General features: G+C 44.8%; 1 protein-coding gene across 2 annotated transcripts in view; it reads right to left on the bottom strand.

Moving 5' to 3' along the window:
* LOC110513948 (microtubule-associated serine/threonine-protein kinase 1) overlaps window positions 1-22,337 on the bottom strand; it is an 83,217-nt gene that overhangs the window by 49,305 nt on the left and 11,575 nt on the right. Inside the window, exon 1 of one of the 2 annotated variants that reach the window (XM_090204389.1) lies at window positions 9,544-9,741. The exons of the other annotated variant lie outside the window; for it this stretch is intronic. Within the exon in view, the coding sequence (XP_090060515.1) occupies window positions 9,544-9,563 (20 nt within the window). The 5' untranslated portion in view covers window positions 9,564-9,741. Of the gene's footprint in view, window positions 1-9,543; window positions 9,742-22,337 lie in introns of those variants that run through there. 2 annotated transcript variants of the gene reach the window in all.

Below are 22,337 nucleotides of genomic sequence, written 5' to 3'. Positions count from 1 at the left end.
GAAGTAAAGCCTTACATCAGGCTATTGACTGTCTTACAAAAGTAATAGAGAATTCTCTTTGGTTGACAACGCAACCAAATATCAACATTTAAAAGAGAAGTGCTGTTTGGATAGTTCCATCTGAGCCACTGGCTTGAGATGGAGATGTGAATCAAACATATAATTTGTTAACTATTTACCATATTGCAAAAGTGATATTGAATTGTGTTTGATTGTCAACGCAAACAAATTTCAACTGTTGAAGGAGATCTTCTGCTTGGTTAGCTCCATCTGTGCCACTGAGTCTGGCTTTAATTCCAGTTTGTCTACAAAGGAACAATTGATCTGTTGGTGTCACGTCTCCATTTCAACCCAAAATGTATGTTAAGGAATAACGATAAATCAAATCAAATGTTAAATGCACTTTAAATACAGTTTGATTTGATCCTATTCTTTAACTGGTATTTTTGGTTGAGATGGAGATGTGAATCCAACATATTTATGATTAACTTGTAGATTCTATTTGAAATTAACCAGAGCTTGAAACCCTAGGCCTTTATGTATTGCCTATTTTTAGTTGAATCCTGGGCTGAATTTATAGAATAGCTGTTGATGACTTCCCAAATGTTATATAGGCCTAAATAGCATCATTGATGCTATATGATTGATACGTATGATAAGTACGGTTACATTACATTTGCTCTGTTGAACCTACCCTTTGGAATTACTTTGACAGCAAGTGAATCTTTTAAAACCGATTAAGGATCGGACCCTTTTTTTCAATTTTCGCCTAAAATGACATGCCCAAATCTAACTGCCTTTAGCTCAGAACCTGAAGCAAGGATATGCATATTCCTGATGCCATTTGAAAGGAAACACTTTGAAGTTTGTGGAAATGTGAAATTAATGTTGGAGAATATATCACATTAGATCTGGTAAAAGATAATGCAATGTACTTTTTTGTACCGTCATCTTTGAAATGCAAGAGAAAGGCCATAATGTATTATTCCAGCGAAGGCACAATTAAGATTTTGGTCACTAGATGGCAGCAGTGTATGTGCAAAGTTTTAGATTGATCCAATGAACCATTGTATTTCTGTTCAAAATGTTGTATCAAGACTGCCCAAATGTGCCTAATTGGTTTATTAATAACTTTTCAAGTTCATAACTGTGCACTCTCTTCAAACAATAGCATGGAATTCTTTCACTGTAATAGCTACTGTAAATTGGACGGTAATTGAAGCTTTCTGCCAATATCAGATATGTATGTCTACATCCTGGGAAATGTTCTTGTTACTTACAACCTCATGCTAATCGCATTAGCATACGTTAGCTCAACCGTCCCGGGGGGGACCCACCAATCTTGTAGAAGTTAGGTGGAGATTTCACAACAATAACTCTCACGATATCAGATTGGTCGTAGTCAGTGACAAATATCAAAAATAAGCTGGGCTTGGTTAAAACCCTGGATGTGAGACCAAAGGGATAGCTGCAGATCAATCAACTCTCAAGTAAGAGTTGCTGTCCAGCCTATTGCATTCTTGTTTTTTAAACCTACAGCATACAATGACATTCTAGACGATTCTGTGCTTCCAACTATGTGCCAACAGTTTGGGGAAGGCCCTTTCCTGTTTCAGCAAGACAATGCCCCCGTGCACAAAGCGAGGTCCATACAGAAATGGTTTGTTGAGATTGGTGTGGAAGAACTTGACTGGCCTCTACAGAGCCCTGACCTCAACCCATCAAGTACCTTTATGATGAATTGAAAGGCCGACTGCGAGCCAGGCCTAATCACCTGACCTCACTAATGCTCTTTTGACTGAATGGAAGCAAGTCCCCACAGCAATGTTCCAACATCTAGTGGAAAGCCTTCCCAGAGTAGTGGAGGCTGTTATAGCAGCAAAGGGGGACCAACTCCATATTAATGCCCATGATTTTGGAATTAGATGTTTGACGAGTAGGTGTCCACATGCTTTTGGTCATGTAGTGTACAAATTCAACAAAAATTGTCTGTAATTTTTGAAATTTTGAGGGAAACAGTTGAGGGAAAATTTACCCACAAAACAACATAGTTGATTACTTTTTTTCAAATCCAATATATTTTCCTCGTAGATTCCAAATCACAATACGTTGACAAATTACATTTAAAAAACATTGCGAGAAACAGAGAGGGGGACTGACAGAACAAGAAGAAGAGTAAGCAAGAGACATAAAAGGGGAGGAAAGAACCATAAAGAGAGTAAGGGGGAGGATGACATGTAGAGGGAATGATAGCTAGTTGTTCTTTCCTACTGTACCCAATCTGGCGGCTGTCAACAGGTCAAAGGTCAAATCAGTGGTAATGACTCGTGTGAAGAGCGATTATCCCCCGTGCAGGCCCCTCACTGGCACACTGCCATTAGTCTCACATACGAGTGCACACACAGACACGCACACACACGCACAAACGGATGCACACACACACACACAGGATACCAACTGAGCGTATTGTGCTCTTTGTGTGGGGAATAAAGTAGAGAGAACAAGACATGGAGTAAAAGCGAAAGTGAAAGGTGAGAGTGCACCACTTCTCCTCTTCTCACATCATTTCATTTCTGTCAATTGCAGAGCAGACATTATTTTATTTACTCCCCAATCATAGGAAGATACTGACATTGACACTTCTGATGTAAACACACACACCGACCCACCCACCCACACAATCCTTGGATGACAAACCAGCTTGTGTTTAGGTTCACTATGTTTTATGGTCTGGTTAATTGCTTTCTAAATAACTGCTCAACATGACTATATGACTTTAGTATCCTATAACAAGGCCATGTCCACAGAGACAACACACAGAGGACAGCTACCATTACGTCAAGACATGCAGTGTGTGTGTGTGTGTGTGTGTGTGTGTGTGTGTGTGTGTGTGTGTGTGTGTGTGTGTGTGTGTGTGTGTGTGTGTGTGTGTGTGTGTGTGTGATTTCCATATATACTGTACGGGCAGCATGGTGATCAGTAGTTTCAGTAGTCCTACATCTTATGTAACCACATGCTGCGTGTCTCAGGGAGGGTGGGATATGAAAAAACACGTGAAATAGGACAAATTTAAGCACCCACCAAATTATTATAATAGTTATTATATTGATGATTATTATCATTACTATAATGATAATTATTATTAGTAAAGGGACTGCTAGTCCAGTATATCATAGTAGACTGTTCTAAAGACTATGTGCAGTAATTCCCAACCCATCTATACGGGTATATCATCATGGTGGACAGTGTGTGTGTGTGTGTGTTTGTGTGCGTACGTGTCTATACAGTAAGCATGAGTGTGTGCTGATGTAACGTAAACGTTAGTGTCGTCTTCTGCATGCTGAGTCACAGGGCAGACAGGACACCATGCAGACCTTTCTGATCGTTAGAATATTGATCGACCCGAGGCAATTTCCTGTCAGGTGACCTTTCCATGACACTCCGGGTTTCTTAATGTTTACCGCTGTCTGATGTGAAGCAGTGAAATCAGAGGTCACAGTCAAGCCACAATATGAAGTTTGTGTGTCAGTCAATCACTATTGTCTATTGACTTTCTCTGACACTTCCTCTGGATTTCTTAAAGGGGGACTGCAACATTTACAGCTGTCTGGAGTCAAGAAACTGAGTCAGGGAAAGGGAGGGAGGAAGGAGGGTGTAGACAAACTGAGTCAGAGAAAGGGAGGGAGGGAAGCTGAGTGAAGGAAAAGGGAGGCCAGGCGGGAGGGAGGGAGAAGATAAGAAGAAATGTCAAAAAACCTTCCCATCTAGACCAATTTAGTGAGAAACATTGTATAGTTCTTTGAGGGCCTACGCCTGCTCACAGCAGGGTGTTCTTTCACATCCACTGATAAAAGGGAAGGAAGACAATGACTATGTCCCAAATGGCAACCTATTCCCTATACAGTGCACTACTTTTGACCACGACCCATAGGATCTGGTCAAAAGTAGTGCACTATATAGATAATAGGATGCCATTTGGGATGAACACATGTTGTCCCCTTTACACTATAAAACGAGGATGCCGACAGACAGAGAAACGTTTGGCCCTGCTAGATAGCTACAGTCAGACCTGGGTTCAAATACTATTTAAAATCAGGTAAAATACTTTGACTGTTTGCCTGCCTGGAGTGCCAGATGGACAGGGTTTAAAGTATTGGGACTATTCAATCAAGCACAGATGAAGTATTTGAAATTATTTCAAATAGTATTTGAACACAGGTCTGGTAGCTACATCATCTAGGAGGATGTCTGTCTATCTAGCTATTTCTCTGTCTGCTTGTCTGTCTAGCTACAGTAGCTAGCATGGCGACAAGACATGCCAACTCTGGCCTGTAGGTCTGTCTGTCTGTCTATTTAAGATGACGGGGCCTGGAGCTGTCAGAGAGAGAGAGTAGCCTTCCAGGGGAGTTCTAGTTAGGAAACACATCAGTGAGTCTGACTACAACACATCTGGAGCCCAGGCTGTTAAACCAAAATATACTGACTGAGCTAGCCACGACGGCAGCTAGCAAAATGCTACCGCTAGCACACTTTAACAGCAATAGGATAGTCCACAACAGGGATATTAGGTCCATGTCACAGCTCTTTAAGCTCATACAATGAGCTAGCGACAATGCCAACAAAATGTTCATGCAAATGTTCCTCCACAGATGTAGAAAGGCCTATAGATTTTTTCTCAAAGAGGAAAGGACTATCATGACCCTTTATAAAGGTGATATGCCTCTTTAAGACACTATTTTTGTTGTGTTATTGTTATGCTTTTGAAACAATGGGTGGGCAACTGAACTCGATTATCGTCTTTAATTCAAAATGATGTCAGTCACAGGCACGTAGGTGCAAAACAAACAGAATAATGAAAAGGCTCTGTTATGCATTGTGGTCATACTGTAGGCCTGAGGCAGTCGGTTACCCCGTTTGAACTCTCCTATCATGATTTATGACAAAGTTATGTAGGCTATTCTTGAGGTGTCAAAGCATGCCTTCAAGGCAGCCAGAGTGACACAGCAGAATCAGAAGCGAATTGAGGCACTGAAATATCTATTGACTGAACTGAGGTAAATGTTTTCCCCCCTTTTCCCCCCTTTTCCGTCCTATTATTATTGATGACAAGGTTAGGCTTTTTTTAGGGGTAAAAAATAAAATGTGTCTTCGAGGTAGAGTGACACAGCAATCATCAGAAGCTTGGAGGGACAGTGCTGTCTTGTGTACTGTGTACTGACTGAAAGCTACATTGGGCTGAGACTGGGAGGTGGTGCATTGAATCAGCTATAGCTTTTGTTAACAGACCCTTATGCAGGCAGGGGGTTGCATCCCAAATGGCACCCTATTCCCTATAGTGCACCACTTTTGACTAGGGCCCATTCGGGAATAGGGTGGCATTTGAGACCCACACAGGGACACAGGGCAAATGACCTGGAACTATTACCTCGTTAAAATATAATTGTCTACGTTCCAAATGTCACCCTATTCCCTATGTATTGCACTATTTTTGGCCGGGGCCCATAGGGAATAGGGTGCTGTTTGGGACACAGAAGCAGACAGAGTCATACACACCGAGTCTGAAGGACATTTAATATCATTATTGATGATGCGTATGGTTAAGTGGTTGTCAAATCCTCCACTACGGAAAACCATGTTCTTTGAATAATACATGTATGTAAAACTCTGTCCTGCTGGATATTAACACTAATACTTTTCTTATTATGACAATGATTGAATTAGAATGTTTAGCCTTGGAACATGGACTCCTTTCCATCAACAAGCCACATACGCTACAGTCAGTTGTTTAAGGAACAAAAATAGGACAGCACTCCGGAGAATAAACTTAAATGAACATATTTTTATTGCCGCGTGCATACGAGGCAACAGCAATCAATATCACCACAATTCGACAAGTATTCAGCACCTGATCTAAGTTTATATAAGGTGGAGTGGAGCATGTTGTTGATCTTTACAGTCAGTTGTTTACCATGTCAATGTTGTGAAATACAGATGGATAAGAAGATTATTACTCAGCTATCATGATGAGAGACCAAGTAATTACCAGTACACTGAGTCACTAACGGTTTTGGGGGGAGCTAGTGTGTGCACCTGCTATCCAAAAACATCCAAAGTGATGTACTCCCTGTGCTCTGTTTTGACTACTGCCCACCTGCTAGTACAGAAGTAGGATATTAATTTGAGCCGGTTGCTACAGCAGGAAAATAATCCTGCAGCAACAAGAAAGGTGAATTATTACGTGGATTATAATTAATGGTTGATAAATTTTTCGTGAGGGGGAATCAAGTCTGTTAAACAAGTTAAACATTTCCTGCATTGCAGGAAAGTTCTCCAGCAACAGGGTGATCAAATTAAGATCCTACATCTGTAGCAGTCAGATTCCAATAGCGCACAGAGAGAACTACACCAATCTGCTTTCACGTTAGCTAGTCTGCATAGTTTAACACAGAGGAGAGAAGGCTCAGTGCATAGCCACAACATCAATAGCATTGATTGACTGGGGGAGTAGGGTTAACAACACGGTGGCACACAACTGATATGACTACAATGTAAATCTGGACTTCAACCACGTTGCAATGTAAATCTATAGAACACACACCTGATGAGGGGTTACATTCAGACACACTCTTTCTCTTGTTCCCTCATTCCTCTATACTAGCTTTCAGATGACATTCTATGAGGAAGACAGAAAAGAGATCGAGCGAGAAAGAGAGACCGAGAGAGAGAATTAATTTTGAGTATAGCTACATTTTGAGTACAGCTAAAAAGAAAAGAAAAAAGAGTGGAAGAAAAACTAAAGATGAAAGAAAAGAGAGAGTCTCTTTAGAGTGCTGAGTTAACCCCAGTGGGCTGCTGTTAAATGTAGGCCCAGACTGTACCTCAGGCTCTGCCTTTCATTTTACACCCCACTCCGTCTTCCCCTCTCCTGTTCTACACTCCTCCTCCGCTTCGTTCTATCTATCCTTACGGGCACAAAGCATCTTCCTTCTCTAATTGAGACTGCCTGAGAGTCGGCCAAGAACGAGCGGCTTGCAAACACACACACACACACACACATGCAGGCAGACAGTGACATACACTCACACACAAGCACGCACACACATACTGTACATAAACACTGATATACCCTGATAAGAACATAAGACACACTACCACCCACGTTATGCTACTAGCTACACACACAAACATGCATTGCATGACAAGTAAGTACAACAAATCTCTGACCTACTACATGGAGTGTAATTTAATGAAGATCAAGCCATCATCATAAGATCAGAGAACCATGTTTCCTCCTGGAGATAGATTCATACAAAGAGATTACAGAGATAGAGCTGTAGAAGAAACCTTGAGGCAGGGTGCTGGAGGTATTATCACACACATACAAACACACACACACACAGAGATGCACACACACACACACACACACACACACACACACACACACACACACACACACACACACACACACACACACAGATGCACACACAAAGAGATGCACATACACACAGAGATGCACACCCACACACACACACACAGAGAGAGAGAGAGAGAGATGTACACACACACAGAGATGCACACACAGAGATAGAGACACACACACACACACTGCTGCCATCGGACAAAGGGATTTATACTAATCCTCCTATGAGCAGATGAGATGAAGTCGGAAATAAAACGCTACAGGACAACTGGGATTGTGTACTATGGCAGATAGAGAGAGAGGGAATGATGGGAGGGAGGGAATACAAAATAGTGGTAGAGATGGGGAAGGCGCTCTAACCCAGACACCACAGTATATATAGCACAGCATTGACCCTCCCCTACAGAAGCCTCTAGCCCAGACACCACAGTATATATAGCACAGCATTGACCCTCCCCTACAGAAGCATCTTACCCAGACACCACAGTATATATACCCTCCCCTACAGAAGCCTCTAGCCCAGACACCACAGTATATATAGCACAGCATTGACCCTCCCCTACAGAAGCCTCTAACCCAGACACCACAGTATATATATACCCTCCCCTACAGAAGCCTCTAACCCAGACACCACAGTATATATAGCACAGCATTGACCCTCCCCTACAGAAGCCTCTAACCCAGACACCACAGTATATATACCCTCCCCTACAGAAGCCTCTAACCCAGACACCACAGTATATATAGCACAGCATTGACCCTCCCCTACAGAAGCCTCTAACCCAGACACCACAGTATATATACCCTCCCCTACAGAAGCCTCTAACCCAGACACCACGGTATATATACCCTCCCCTACAGAAGCCTCTAACCCAGACACCACAGTATTTATAGCACAGCTGACCAAACACAAACCTCCAGAATCCTGTGTATGATTGCCTGTTTGTGTGTGTAACATGTCTATCAATCATCTACAACAGTGATTCCCAACCCTGGTCCTCCAGTTCCCCAACAGTACACATTTTTATTGTAAGCCTGGACAATCACACCTGATTCAACTTGTTAACTAATCATCAAACCCTCAATAAGTTGAATGAGGCGTGTCTGTCCAGGGCTATAACTAACCTGGAGAACCAGGGTTGGGAAACACTGACCTACAACATCCCAAATACATGTGCATCACCAACATGCTCACAAACAGAGGTTCATTACATAAAATGGAACAGAGAAAATCATGCACATGTGCGAGCACACTTAGGGTTAAGTGCTCAAGGGCACATCAACAGATTACTCACCTAGTCGGCTCGGGATTCGAACCGGCGACCTTTCAGTTACTAGCCCAACGCCCTAAACCGCTAGGCTACCTGCCGCCTTATGCCTCATTATACTTGTGAGGACTTTTTGGGGACCTACATTTGATTCCCATTCAAAATCCTATCTTCCCTAACCTCTAACCCTAAGCCTAACCTTAAACCTAACACCTAATCATAATTCTAACCGTAACCCTAAACCTAACCCCTAAGCCTAAAATAGCCTTTTTAAAAATGAGCACTGGCAAAATGTCCTCCCTTCTATGAATTTTAGTTGCTTTACTATTCTTGTGAGGACTTCTGGTGCTCACAAGTATAGTAAAAAGTGTACACACACACACACACACACACACACACACACACACACACACACACACACACACACACACACACACACACACACACACACACACACACACACACACACACACACACACACACACACACACACACACACCAGTGCCAATACGAGACAGAGGGACAACTGTGACACAGCATGAGAGCTGGCCGGAGGTTGACAACCATCAAAACAACAACAACAACAACACCTTTCTTAAACCTCCACCTAATGCTATGACAAGACAGACAGAGGGGGAGATGAAACCAGGTCCACGGTGAGAGAGAGAGAAATAGAGAGAGAGAGATTCAGAGAGCTTTGCAGTTAATGTTATCACTACACAGAGAGACAGGGGGTGACACTAGAAAACAACTGAGAGAAGACAGACCGATAAGCAATGAGATAAAAGGAGAGAGAAAGAGGGATGACACCAGGTCTACAGTAGAAGGGAAAAAACAGAGAAGCTCTGCCATTACCTTTTCGTGCGTCGAAACATGTTGCTACAGGATGCGCTGTGCTTTGGCAAACCCACAGGAGACTAGCTGAGCCACACAGACAGACAGACAGACAGACACACAAGCAGCTAGGCAGTCAAGAGGCTGAATACACACTCCACAGCACCAGCATGGCAGCCTGACGGGGAGTGTGTGTGTGTCAGAGAGAGGGAAAGAGAGAGGGTAGAGAGGAAATGTCAGCAGAGCTACAGACAGCGAAAGAGAGCGAGAGAGCGATGGAGAGAACGAGAGAGGGAGAGCGAGGCAGAGAGGAGGAGAGAAAAAGAGGGAGGGAACAGACTGCCTTGCTTCCCTCTCGGACAGAGGGAGGATTCCGGGGCTGCTCTCAAGGGCAGGAAGTGTAGAGCGATGGAGAGAGAGGGGGGGTATAGAGAGTAATAACAGCAGGGATGTGTGTGAGTGTGAAAGCTATCTGAGGGAGGAGAGCAGAGAGCAGTGGACTGTGGACTAATGTAAATGACAAGACAGAGGAAGAGAGAGAGGGGGAGAGAGAGCAAGAGAGAGGGAGGGGGAGATCAGGTGACAGCTTGGTGTGTGTGTGTGTGTGTGTGTGTGTGTGTGTGTGTGTGTGTGTGTGTGTGTGTGTGTGTGTGTGTGTGTGTGTGTGTGTGTGTGTGTGTGTGTGTGTGTGTGTGTGTGTGTGTGTGTGTGTGTGTGTGTGTGTGTGTGTGAGAGAGAGAGAGAGAGAGAGAGATGACAGCAGCACGGGTGGTGCAGCTACCAAAACAGAGACTGGTACTTATTGGAGAGCTTGAAACAGCAATTGCAGTAGGAATCGGATGACAACAGCAATAAGATATGTAATATTGTACCCCACCCCTCTCCTCTCCTACCCCTCTCTTTTATTCCCCTACCTCCCTCTCCTCTCATCTCTTGCTCTCTCTCTTTCCTCCCTCCCTCTCTCCAACAAACAACCACCTGCCATTTCATAAAATCCTTCCTTTTCTCCAACAAATGTATGATGTTCTGTGACATCATACATTTGCACTAGATATTGCAGAAAGGAAGATTTAGAGGGCAACAACACCACACACAATGCCAAGGGAAAACATCATCATTAGGACACACACTGCCAAGGGAAAACGTCATCATGAGGACACACACTGCCAAGGAAGAACGCCATCATGAGGACACACACTGCCAAGGAAGAACGTCATCATGAGGAGACACACACAAGTGCACAGGCACATGCGCACACACACACACACACACACACTCGACAAAATGATTAAACAAATCTGTCAGTCCAATTGCAATACTACACACACACGCAAAACACACACAAACACACACAGTCAAGGGAGAACGTCATCATGGAGCGCTGAGATAGGAACAGAGAGCACAAAATGATTCAACAAATCTTATCCACATAGCAAATGAGATGATACTAAATGCTGACCAGGACTGACGGTTGCACAGCAATGCTGATGGGACTAATTCAATAATAGATGTCCCTCTAATGTAGACTAGGGCTGCATCCCAAACGGCACACTATGGGCCCTGGTCAAGTAGCGCACTATATAGGGAATAGGGTGCCATTTGGGACGCAGCCTAGTAGGGAGTCTGAGCTGAGAGGTAAAGGCTGTGGCTGAAATATACAAGAGGGGGAGATAGCACTCAAGCATATCAGTGAAGGGAGGTTAATACGGTTGCAGAATTCAGGTAACTTTCCAAAAATCCCCAGGTTTTCCAGATATCCCAGAATCAGGAAGGAATAAGAGGGTAATCCGAAACCTCAAACCAGGATTTATGGACTTCCTGACAAGCCGCCCCCAGGTGGTGAAGGTAGGAAACATCACCTCCACTCCGTTGATCCTCAACACTGGGGCCCCACAAGGGTGCGTGCCAAGCACCCTCCTGTACTCCCTGTTCACCCATGACTGCGTGGTCAAGCACACCTCCAACTCAATCATCAAGTTTGCAGACGACACAACAGTAGTAGGCTTGATTACCAACAATGACGAGACAGCCTACAGGGAGGAGGTGAGGGCTCTGGGAGTGTGGTGCCTGGAAAATAACCTCTCACTCAACGTCAACAAAACAAAGCAGATGACCCCCCCTATCTACATCGACAGGACCGCAGTGGAGAAGGTGGAAAGCTTCAAGTTCCTTGGTATACACATTACTGACTAACTGAAATGGACCACCCACACAGACAATGTGGTGAAGAAGGCGCAACAGAGCCTCTTCAACCTCAGGGGGCTAAAGAAATTTGGCTTGTCACATAAACCCTCACAAATGTTTACAGATGCAAAATTAAAAGCATCCTGTCGGGCTGTATCGCCGCCTGGTACGGCAACTGCACCCCCAGCAACTGCAGTGAACTCCAGATGGTAGTGTGGTCTGCCCAATACATTACCGGGGGCAAACTACCCGCCCTCCTGGACACCTACAGCAACCGATGTCACAGGAAGGCCAAAAAGATCATCAAGGACATCAACCACCCGAGCCACTGCCTGTTCACCCAGCTATCATCCAGAAGTAGGGCTGGGCGATAAATCAAGTTTTTTTTCCGATATATTCGAGTTTATGTTTTAGCGCGATATGGAAAATGCCTGTATTGCAAGAATTGAGGTTCTGTTATAACGTTGTAACGTTTTACAAATGCAAGAAAAGTGTGTGAAAGGAGATAACGGATGCAATCTTTACAGTAGAAAAGCCAGGCTTTAAAAAGCTGCTAGGTACAGTTGACCACAAATATTAGCTGCCAAGCCGCAAGTATTTCACGAAAGCCGATCTATGGTCGAGCAGAACAACAGAGCCATACCTAAGTTTGACAGTCCACTACATAAATGAAGACTGGAAATTGCTAAATGTCTGCCTCCAGATGTCTTACTTCCCCAATTATCATACGGGTGAAGTAATAGCCCAGGATCTCAATGACTCTCTGGCATCGTGGAAGAATAGAGAAGACCGACAGGTGTGCATGACAACTGACAGCAGGAGCAACATGATAAAAGCATTGCGCTTGAACAACTGGACCTGCCTGCTGTGCTTTGGGCACAGGTTTCAACTCGCCATCAGTAAGTGTGACATTGGATAATTAAAGTGAATTCAAAAAAGTTATGTTCAGGCCAGCTGTAGGCTAATGTGTTAGTAGTTGTGTCATTCTGCCAATCCAATAGCAAATAACCACAGGCTGTTTTAATTATAACAACAAATTAACTAAATGAATACATTTTCAATCAAAATTATTTTATAAATTACATATTCAAACAGCTAGTGGTCAAAACATAGACGTGTGGGTGTGTGTTGTTCATTTCTGTTGTTCATTTGTTTAGCACAAATAGGCCTTGAGGCCTTGTATATTTCAGTTAAGAATTATGTCTTGGCCTTTTTTAATTTGTTTAGAGAAAAACAAGAAATCGAGATATATATATTGTGAATCGTCCAAACCTCTGAAAAAAAAATGTACTTTCAGGCCATATCGCCCAGCCCTATCCAGAAGGTGAGGTCAGTACAGGTGCATCAAAGCTGGGACCGAGAGACTGAAAAACAGCTTCTATGTCAAGGCCATCAGACTGTTAAACAGCCATCACTAGCACATTAGAGGCTGCTGCCTATAGGCATAGACTAGGAATCACTGGCCACAAGATTTCTGGCTCTCACAGACCTGTAACTTATTTTTTAAGAGGCTCCTCTGTCCTGCACTCGTTACCTGTATTAATGGCAACTGTTTGAACTTGTTATTAGTATAAAAGACACCTGTCCACAACCTCAAACAGTCACACTCCAAACTACACTATGGCCAAGACCAAAGAGCTGTCAAAGGACACCAGAAACAAAATTGTAGACCTGCACCAGGCTGGGAAGACTGCATCTGCAATAGGTAAGCAGCTTGGTTTGAAGAAATCAACTGTGGGAGCAATTATTAGGAAATGGAAGACATACAAGACCACTGATAATCTCCCTCGATCTGGGGCTCCACGCAAGATCTCACCCCGTGGGGTCAAAATGATCACAAGAACGGTGAGCAAAAATCCCAGAACCACACGGGGGGACCTAGTGAATGACCTGCAGAGAGCTGGGACCAAAGTAACAAAGCCTACCATCAGTAACACACTACGCCGCCAGGGACTCAAATCCTGCAGTGCCAGACATGTCCCCCTGCTTAAGCCACTACATGTCCAGGCCCGTCTGAAGTTTGTTAGAGAGCATTTGGATGATCCACAAGAAGATTGGGAGAATGTCATATGGTCAGATGAAACCAAAATATAACTTTTTGGTAAAAACTCAACTCGTCGTGTTTGGAGGACAAAGAATGCTGAGTTGCATCCAAAGAACACCATACCTACTGTGAAGCATGGGGGTGGAAACATCATGCTTTGGGGCTGTTTTTCTGCAAAGGGACCAGGACGACTGATCCGTGTAAAGGAAAGAATGAATGGGGCCATGTATCGTGAGATTTTGAGTGAAAACCTCCTTCCATCAGCAAGGGCATTGAAGATGAAAGGTGGCTGGGTCTTTCAGCATGACAATGATCCCAAACACACCGCCCGGGCAACGAAGGAGTGGCTTCGTAAGAAGCATTTCAAGGTCCTGGAGTGGCCTAGCCAGTCTCCAGATCTCAACCCCATAGAAAATCTTTGAAAGTCCGTGTTGCCCAGCAACAGCCCCAAAACATCACTGCTCTAGAGGAGATCTGCATGGAGGAATGGGCCAAAATACCAGCAACAGTGTGTGAAAACCTTGTGAGGACTTACAGAAAACGCTTGACCTCTGTCATTGCAAACAAAGGGTATATAACAAAGTATTGAGATACAATTTTGTTATTGACCAAATACTTATTTTCCACCATAATTTGCAAATCAATTCATTAAAAATCCCACAATGTGATTTTCTGGATTTTTTTTCTCATTTTGTCTGTCATAGTTGAAGTGTACCTATGATGAAAATGACAGAACTCTCTCATCTTTTTAAGTGGGAGAACTTGCACAATTGGTGGCTGACAAAATACTTTTTTGCCCCACTGTATATACTGTATTCTATACTATTCTACGGTATCTTAGTCACTCAATAATGTTTACATATCTTGCATTACTCATTTCATATGTATATACTGTATTCTATGCTATTCTACGGTAACTTAGTCACTTAATAATGTTTACATATCTGGCATTACTCATTTCATATGTATATACTGTATTCTATGCTATTCTACGGTAACTTAGTCACTTAATAATGTTTACATATCTGGCATTACTCATTTCATATGTATATACTGTATTCTATGCTATTCTACGGTAACTTAGTCACTTAATAATGTTTACATATCTGGCATTACTCATTTCATATGTATATACTGTATTCTATGCTATTCTACGGTAACTTAGTGTTACGGTGAGTGAATGAGGACCCAAAAGCGAACTAACTTAAACAGAGCTTCTTTAATAACCAAACATAGGTAGGCTCAGATAGACCGGCAGATTCCGACAGGACAGGACAAGGTTACAGCAAACATGACGATAGTCTGGCTCAGGCATGAAACACAACAAACAAGAATCCGACGAGGACAGGAACAAAAACAGAGAGAGATATAGGGGACTAATCAGAGGGAAAAGGGGAACAGGTGGGAGAAGGGGTGACGAGGTAGTCAAGAGGAGACAAGGAACAGCTGGGGGAAAGCGGGGGAGAAAAGGTAACCTAATACGACCAGCAGAGGGAGACAGGGTGAAAGGAAAGGACAGAAAGACACAACATGACAATACATGACAGTACCCCCCCACTCACCGAGCGCCTCCTGGCGCACTCGAGGAGGAAACCTGGCGGCAACGGAGGAAATCCTCGATCAGCGCACGGTCCAGCACGTCCCGAGAGGGAACCCAACTCCTCTCCTCAGGACCGTACCCCTCCCAATCAACGAGGTACTGGTGACCACGGCCCCGAGGACGCATGTCCAAAATCCTGCGGACCCTGTAGATGGGTGCGCCCTCGACAAGGATGGGGGGGGGGGGAAGACGAGCGGGGGCGCGAAGAACGGGCTTAATACAGGAGACATGGAAGACCGGGTGGACGCGACGAAGGTATCGCGGAAGAAGAAGTCGAACTGCGACAGGATTAATGACCCGAGAAATACGGAACAGACCAATGAACCGCGGGGTCAACTTGCGAGAAGCCGTCTTAAGGGGAAGGTTCTGAGTGGAGAGCCAAACTCTCTGACCGCGACAATATCTAGGACTCTTAGTTCTACGCTTATTAGCAGCCCTCACAGTCTGCGTCCTATAACGGCAAAGTGCAGACCTGACCCTCTTCCAGGTGCGCTCGCAACGTTGGACAAAAGCCTGAGCGGAGGGGACGCTGGACTCGGCGAACTGAGATGAGAACAGCGGAGGCTGGTACCCGAGGCTACTCTGAAAAGGAGATAGCCCGGTCGCAGACGAAGGAAGCGAGTTGTGGGCGTATTCTGCCCAGGGGAGCTGTTCTGACCAAGACGCAGGGTTGCGAAAAGAAAGACTGCGTAAGATGCGACCAATAGTCTGATTGGCCCGTTCTGCTTGACCGTTAGACTGGGGGTGAAAGCCGGAAGAGAGACTGACGGAAGCCCCAATCAAACGGCAAAACTCCCTCCAAAATTGAGACGTGAATTGCGGACCTCTGTCCGAAACGACGTCTGACGGAAGGCCATGAATTCTGAAAACATTCTCGATGATGATTTGTGCCGTCTCTTTAGCAGAAGGAAGCTTAGCAAGGGGAATGAAATGAGCCGCCTTAGAGAACCTATCGACAACCGTAAGAATAACAGTCTTCCCCGCTGACGAAGGCAGTCCGGTGACAAAATCTAAGGCGATGTGAGACCACGGTCGAGAGGGAATGGGAAGCGGCCTGAGACGGCCGGCAGGAGGGGAGTTACCGGACTTAGTCTGCGCGCAGACCGAACAAGCAGCCACGAAACGACGCGTGTCATGCTCCCGGGTGGGCCACCAAAAACGCTGGCGAATGGAAGCAAGCGTACCCCGAACGCCAGGGTGGCCGGCTAACTTGGCAGAGTGAGCCCACTGAAGAACGGCCAGACGAGTAGGAACGGGAACGAAAAGAAGGTTCCTAGGACAAGCGCGCGGCGACGGAGTGTGAGTGAGCGCTTGCTTTACCTGCCTCTCAATTCCCCAGACAGTCAACCCGACAACACGCCCCTCAGGGAGAATCCCCTCGGGGTCAGTGGAGGCTACTGAAGAACTGAAGAGACGAGATAAAGCATCAGGCTTGGTGTTCTTAGAGCCCGGACGATAAGAAATCACGAACTCGAAACAAGCGAAAAACAGCGCCCAACGCGCCTGACGCGCATTAAGTCGTTTGGCAGAACGGATGTACTCAAGGTTCCTATGGTCAGTCCAAACGACAAAAGGAACGGTCGCCCCCTCCAACCACTGTCGCCATTCGCCTAGGGCTAACCGGATGGCGAGCAGTTCGCGGTTTCCCACATCATAGTTACGTTCCGACGGCGACAGGCGATGAGAAAAATACGCGCATGGGTGGACCTTGTCGTCAGAGAGGGAGCGCTGAGAAAGAATGGCTCCCACGCCCACCTCTGACGCGTCAACCTCGACAACGAACTGTCTAGAGACGTCAGGTGTAACAAGGATAGGAGCGGATGTAAAACGATTCTTGAGGAGATCAAAAGCTCCCTGGGCGGAAACGGACCACTTAAAGCACGTCTTGACAGAAGTAAGGGCTGTGAGAGGAGCTGCCACCTGACCGAAATTACGGATGAAACGACGATAGAAGTTCGCGAAGCCGAGAAAGCGCTGCAGCTCGACGCGTGACTTAGGGGCGGGCCAATCAATGACAGCTTGGACCTTAGCGGGATCCATCTTAATGCCTTCAGCGGAAATAACAGAACCGAGAAATGTGACGGAGGAGGCATGAAAAGTGCACTTCTCATCCTTCACAAAAAGACAATTCTCTAAAAGGCGCTGGAGGACACGTCGAACGTGCTGAAGATGAATCTGGAGTGACGGTGAAAAAATCAGGATATCGTCAAGGTAAACGAAAACAAAGATGTTCAGCATGTCTCTCAGGACATCATTGACTAATGCCTGAAAGACAGCTGGAGCGTTAGCGAGGCCGAAAGGAAGAACCCGGTATTCAAAGTGCCCTAACGGAGTGTTAAACGCCGTCTTCCACTCGTCCCCCTCCCTGATGCGCACGAGATGGTAAGCGTTACGAAGGTCCAACTTAGTGAAAAACCTGGCTCCCTGCAGGATCTCGAAGGCTGAAGACATAAGAGGAAGCGGATAACGATTCTTAACTGTTATGTCATTCAGCCCTCGATAATCTATGCAGGGGCGCAGAGACCCGTCCTTCTTCTTGACAAAAAAAAACCCCGCTCCGGCGGGAGAGGAGGAGGGGACTATGGTACCTGCGTCAAGAGCTACAGACAAATAATCCTCGAGAGCCTTACGTTCGGGAGCCGACAGAGAGTATAGTCTACCCCGGGGGGGAGTGGTTCCCGGAAGGAGATCAATACTACAATCATACGACCGGTGTGGAGGAAGAGAGGTGGCCCTGGACCGACTGAACACCGTGCGCAGATCGTGATATTCCTCCGGCACCCCTGTCAAATCACCAGGCTCCTCCTGTGAAGAAGAGACAGAGGAAACAGGAGGGATAGCAGACATTAAACATTTCACATGACAAGAGACGTTCCAGGAGAGGATAGAATTACTAGACCAATTAATGGAAGGATTATGACAAACTAGCCAGGGATGGCCCAAAACAACAGGTGTAAAAGGTGAACGAAAAATCAAAAAAGAAATGGTTTCGCTATGATTACCAGAAACAGTGAGGGTTAAAGGTAGCGTCTCACGCTGAATCCTGGGGAGAGGACTACCATCCAGGGCGAACAAGGCCGTGGACTCCCTTAACTGTCTGAGAGGAATGTCATGTTCCCGAGCCCAGGTCTCGTCCATAAAACAGCCCTCCGCCCCAGAGTCTATTAAGGCACTGCAGGAAGCTGACGAACCGGTCCAGCGTAGATGGACCGACAAGGTAGTGCAGGATCTTGAAGGAGAGACAGGAGTAGTAGCGCTCACCAGTAGCCCTCCGCTTACTGATGAGCTCTGGCTTTTACTGGACATGAAGTGACAAAATGACCAGCGGAACCGCAATAGAGACAGAGGCGGTTGGTGATTCTCCGTTCCCTCTCCTTAGTCGAGATGCGGATACCTCCCAGCTGCATAGGCTCAGCTCCCGAGCCGGCAGAGGAAGATGGTAGTGATGCGGAGAGGGGGGCAACGGAGAACGCGAGCTCCTTTCCACGAGCTCGGTGACGAAGATCAACCCGTCGCTCAATGCGAATAGCGAGTTCAATCAGGGAATCCACGCTGGAAGGGACCTCCCGGGAGAGAATCTCATCCTTTACCTCTGCGCGGAGACCCTCCAGAAAACGAGCGAGCAAAGCCGGCTCGTTCCAGCCACTGGAGGCAGCAAGAGTGCGAAACTCAATAGAGTAGTCTGTTATGGATCGATTACCTTGACATAGGGAAGACAGGGCCCTGGAAGCCTCCTCCCCAAAAACAGATCGATCAAAAACCCGTATCATCTCCTCCTTAAAGTCCTGATACTGGTTAGTACACTCAGCCCTTGCCTCCCAGATTGCCGTGCCCCACTCACGAGCCCGTCCAATAAGGAGAGATATGACGTAGGCGACACGAGCAGTGCTCCTGGAGTAAGTGTTGGGCTGGAGAGAAAACACAATATCACACTGGGTGAGGAACGAGCGGCATTCAGTGGGCTCCCCAGAGTAACACGGCGGGTTATTGATTCTGGGCTCCGGAGATTCGAAAGCCCTGGAAGTGGCCGGTGGATCGAGGCGGAGATGGTGAACCTGTTCTGTGAGGTTGGAGACTTGGGTGGCCAGGGTCTCAACGGCATGTCGAGCAGCAGACAATTCCTGCTCGTGTCTGCCTAGCATCGCTCCCTGGATCTCGACGGCTGAGTGGAGAGGATCCGAAGTCGCTGGGTCCATTCTTGGTCGGATTCTTCTGTTACGGTGAGTGAATGAGGACCCAAAAGCGAACTAACTTAAACAGAGCTTCTTTAATAACCAAACATAGGTAGGCTCAGATAGACCGGCAGATTCCGACAGGACAGGACAAGGTTACAGCAAACATGACGATAGTCTGGCTCAGGCATGAAACACAACAAACAAGAATCCGACGAGGACAGGAACAAAAACAGAGAGAGATATAGGGGACTAATCAGAGGGAAAAGGGGAACAGGTGGGAGAAGGGGTGACGAGGTAGTCAAGAGGAGACAAGGAACAGCTGGGGGAAAGCGGGGGAGAAAAGGTAACCTAATACGACCAGCAGAGGGAGACAGGGTGAAAGGAAAGGACAGAAAGACACAACATGACAATACATGACACTTAGTCACTTAATAATGTTTACATATCTGGCATTACTCATTTCATATGTATATACTGTATTCTATGCTATTCTACGGTATCTCATTCACTCAATGTTTACATATCTGGCATTACTCATCTCATATGTATACTGTTCTTCTATACTATTCTACTGTATCTTAGTCTGTTCCGCTCTGACATCGCTCATCCATATATATATATATATATATATATATATATATATATATATATATATATATATATATATATATATATATATATATATATATATATATATAGTCTTAATTCATTCCTACTTAGATTTGTGTGTATTGGGAAAATGTTGTGTAATTTGTTAGATATTACTTGTTAGATATTACTGCACTGTCGGAGCTAGAAGCACAAGCACTTCGCTACACCCGCAATAGCATCTGCTAACAACGATCATTAGACCAATAAAATTTGATGTAGGTCCCTTAAACATAGCGTGAATACCACACTGATAGTAACTCACTCACTGGCCACTCTAACCCTTGTCCAAATTGATTACTAGAAAATGTCACACACACACACAGATAAATACCAGACATGTCAATGAGTCTGGAAGATGTCACACACAAATACCTCAGCTTTTTGAAACCCTAACACCTACAGACAGCATTCGTGCCCAGAGGCAGAACAGGAAAGACTGCAGACTGCAGAGCACGTAAAATCAAACAAAATGCAAATGAAATGCTTTTTGAAAAACGCCTCTGCAAATGCTCTATATTCATTCCGTATTCATATCATATTAATTTCACCCATACAATAACAGGTACCTTCTGTGCTACAATGGGATTTTACAGTAAATGTGATGTATTGAGATAAATCTATGTGGCTAACATACACACAGCACAGCAGCTAGCTAGGCCTACATGCCACAGTGGCATAATAGCCAGTAGCCACAGATTCAAATCCAGAGAAAAGGAATTTTAAATCCTTTAAATCCATCTCTACAGGTATAGAGGAGGGAACTCACTATCTACTCCTACAAAAGGTGAGGATATTTAAAACTTGTGCTGGGCGATATGGCCAAAATATCATATCACCGTATTTTTTTTAAATTGACGGTATGACAATATTTGACAGTATTTCTGATTTTAAATGATTAAATTTCTAAATGTTCTTTATAAGTAGTGCATGACCTCAGGGTGGAAACATATACATTCTAAGAGTCTTTCTCCATTCTGATTGTTTTATACTGTTCAATTCAACTTCAACCCAAAATATTTGTTTGCATTTTCATACATTTCTGCTTTTCCTTCACTCATTTGAGATAATTTCCACACTGCCATGTAGGGCTGCACGATATGGGCAAACAATCTAAACCTGATTTTGAACCAAATGTTGCAATAGCGATTTTACTTATGATTTAGAGCAAAACACTTGGTGATATGTTGGAATCATGGAAGTAGAATGATTATTCTAATTCTATAGATAGAATACAGTTGAAGTTGGAAGTTTACTTACACCGTAGCCAAATACATTTAAACTCAGTTTTTCACAATTCCTGACATTTAATCCTAGTAAAAAAATCCCTGTCTTAGGTCAGTTAGGATCACCACTTTATTTTAAGAATGTGAAATGTCAGAATGATAGTAGAGAGAATGATTTATTTCAGCTTTTATTTCTTTCATCACATTCCCAGTTGGTCAGAAGTTTACATACACTCAATTAGTATTTGGTAGCATTGCCTTTAAATTATAGCCATTTGACTAGATGTTTGGCTTGGGGTAGAAGCTGTTTAGAAGCCTCTTGGACCTAGACTTGGTGCTCCGGTACCACTTGTCGTGCGGTAGCAGAGAGTCAGTCTATGACTAGGGTGGCTGGAGTCTTTGACAATTTTTAGGGCCTTCCATTGACACCGCCTGGTATAGAGGTCCTGGATGGCAGGAAGCTTGATGTACTGTACCGTCTGTAGTGCCTTGCGGCCCAACTTGCTAAGAAAAGACAAACTAGCTGTTTGCAGACGTAAGCAACACAAACTAATGTTGTAATTATAGAACGCTATTGGATTTATATGAAGAAGCAAAGTGAAAACAGCATTGTTGTCATCAACATTGTTGCATGTGCTGCATTGACCATGCAGACTGAACGCAAGTGTCTCATGGTCGAGGAAAAGCAAATGCGCTCCTTGAGTGACAGGGGGCGGGGCTAGGTCTGTGTGGAAAACGGCATGGAGAGAGAGAGAGAGCGAAGAGAGATGACTCAAGTAGCGAAGTAAACTATAAAAATGGACGTTAAACACGGCATATCACATTTGACAAACCAAACATTCAAATACCGTTCTAGAAGGTAAAGTAAAAACACAAACCGGTCCATGTATCAATACCAGTATATCGTAAAATACGGTATACCGCCCAGCCCTCTCTAA

The sequence above is a fragment of the Oncorhynchus mykiss genome, chromosome 17, assembly GCF_057628025.1.
Source record: "Oncorhynchus mykiss isolate SJ-2025 chromosome 17, ASM5762802v1, whole genome shotgun sequence".
Classification (NCBI taxonomy): Eukaryota; Metazoa; Chordata; class Actinopteri; order Salmoniformes; family Salmonidae; genus Oncorhynchus; species Oncorhynchus mykiss.
The sequence above is the reverse complement of the archived record's forward strand: the minus strand, read 5'-3'. Positions and strand labels throughout refer to the sequence as shown.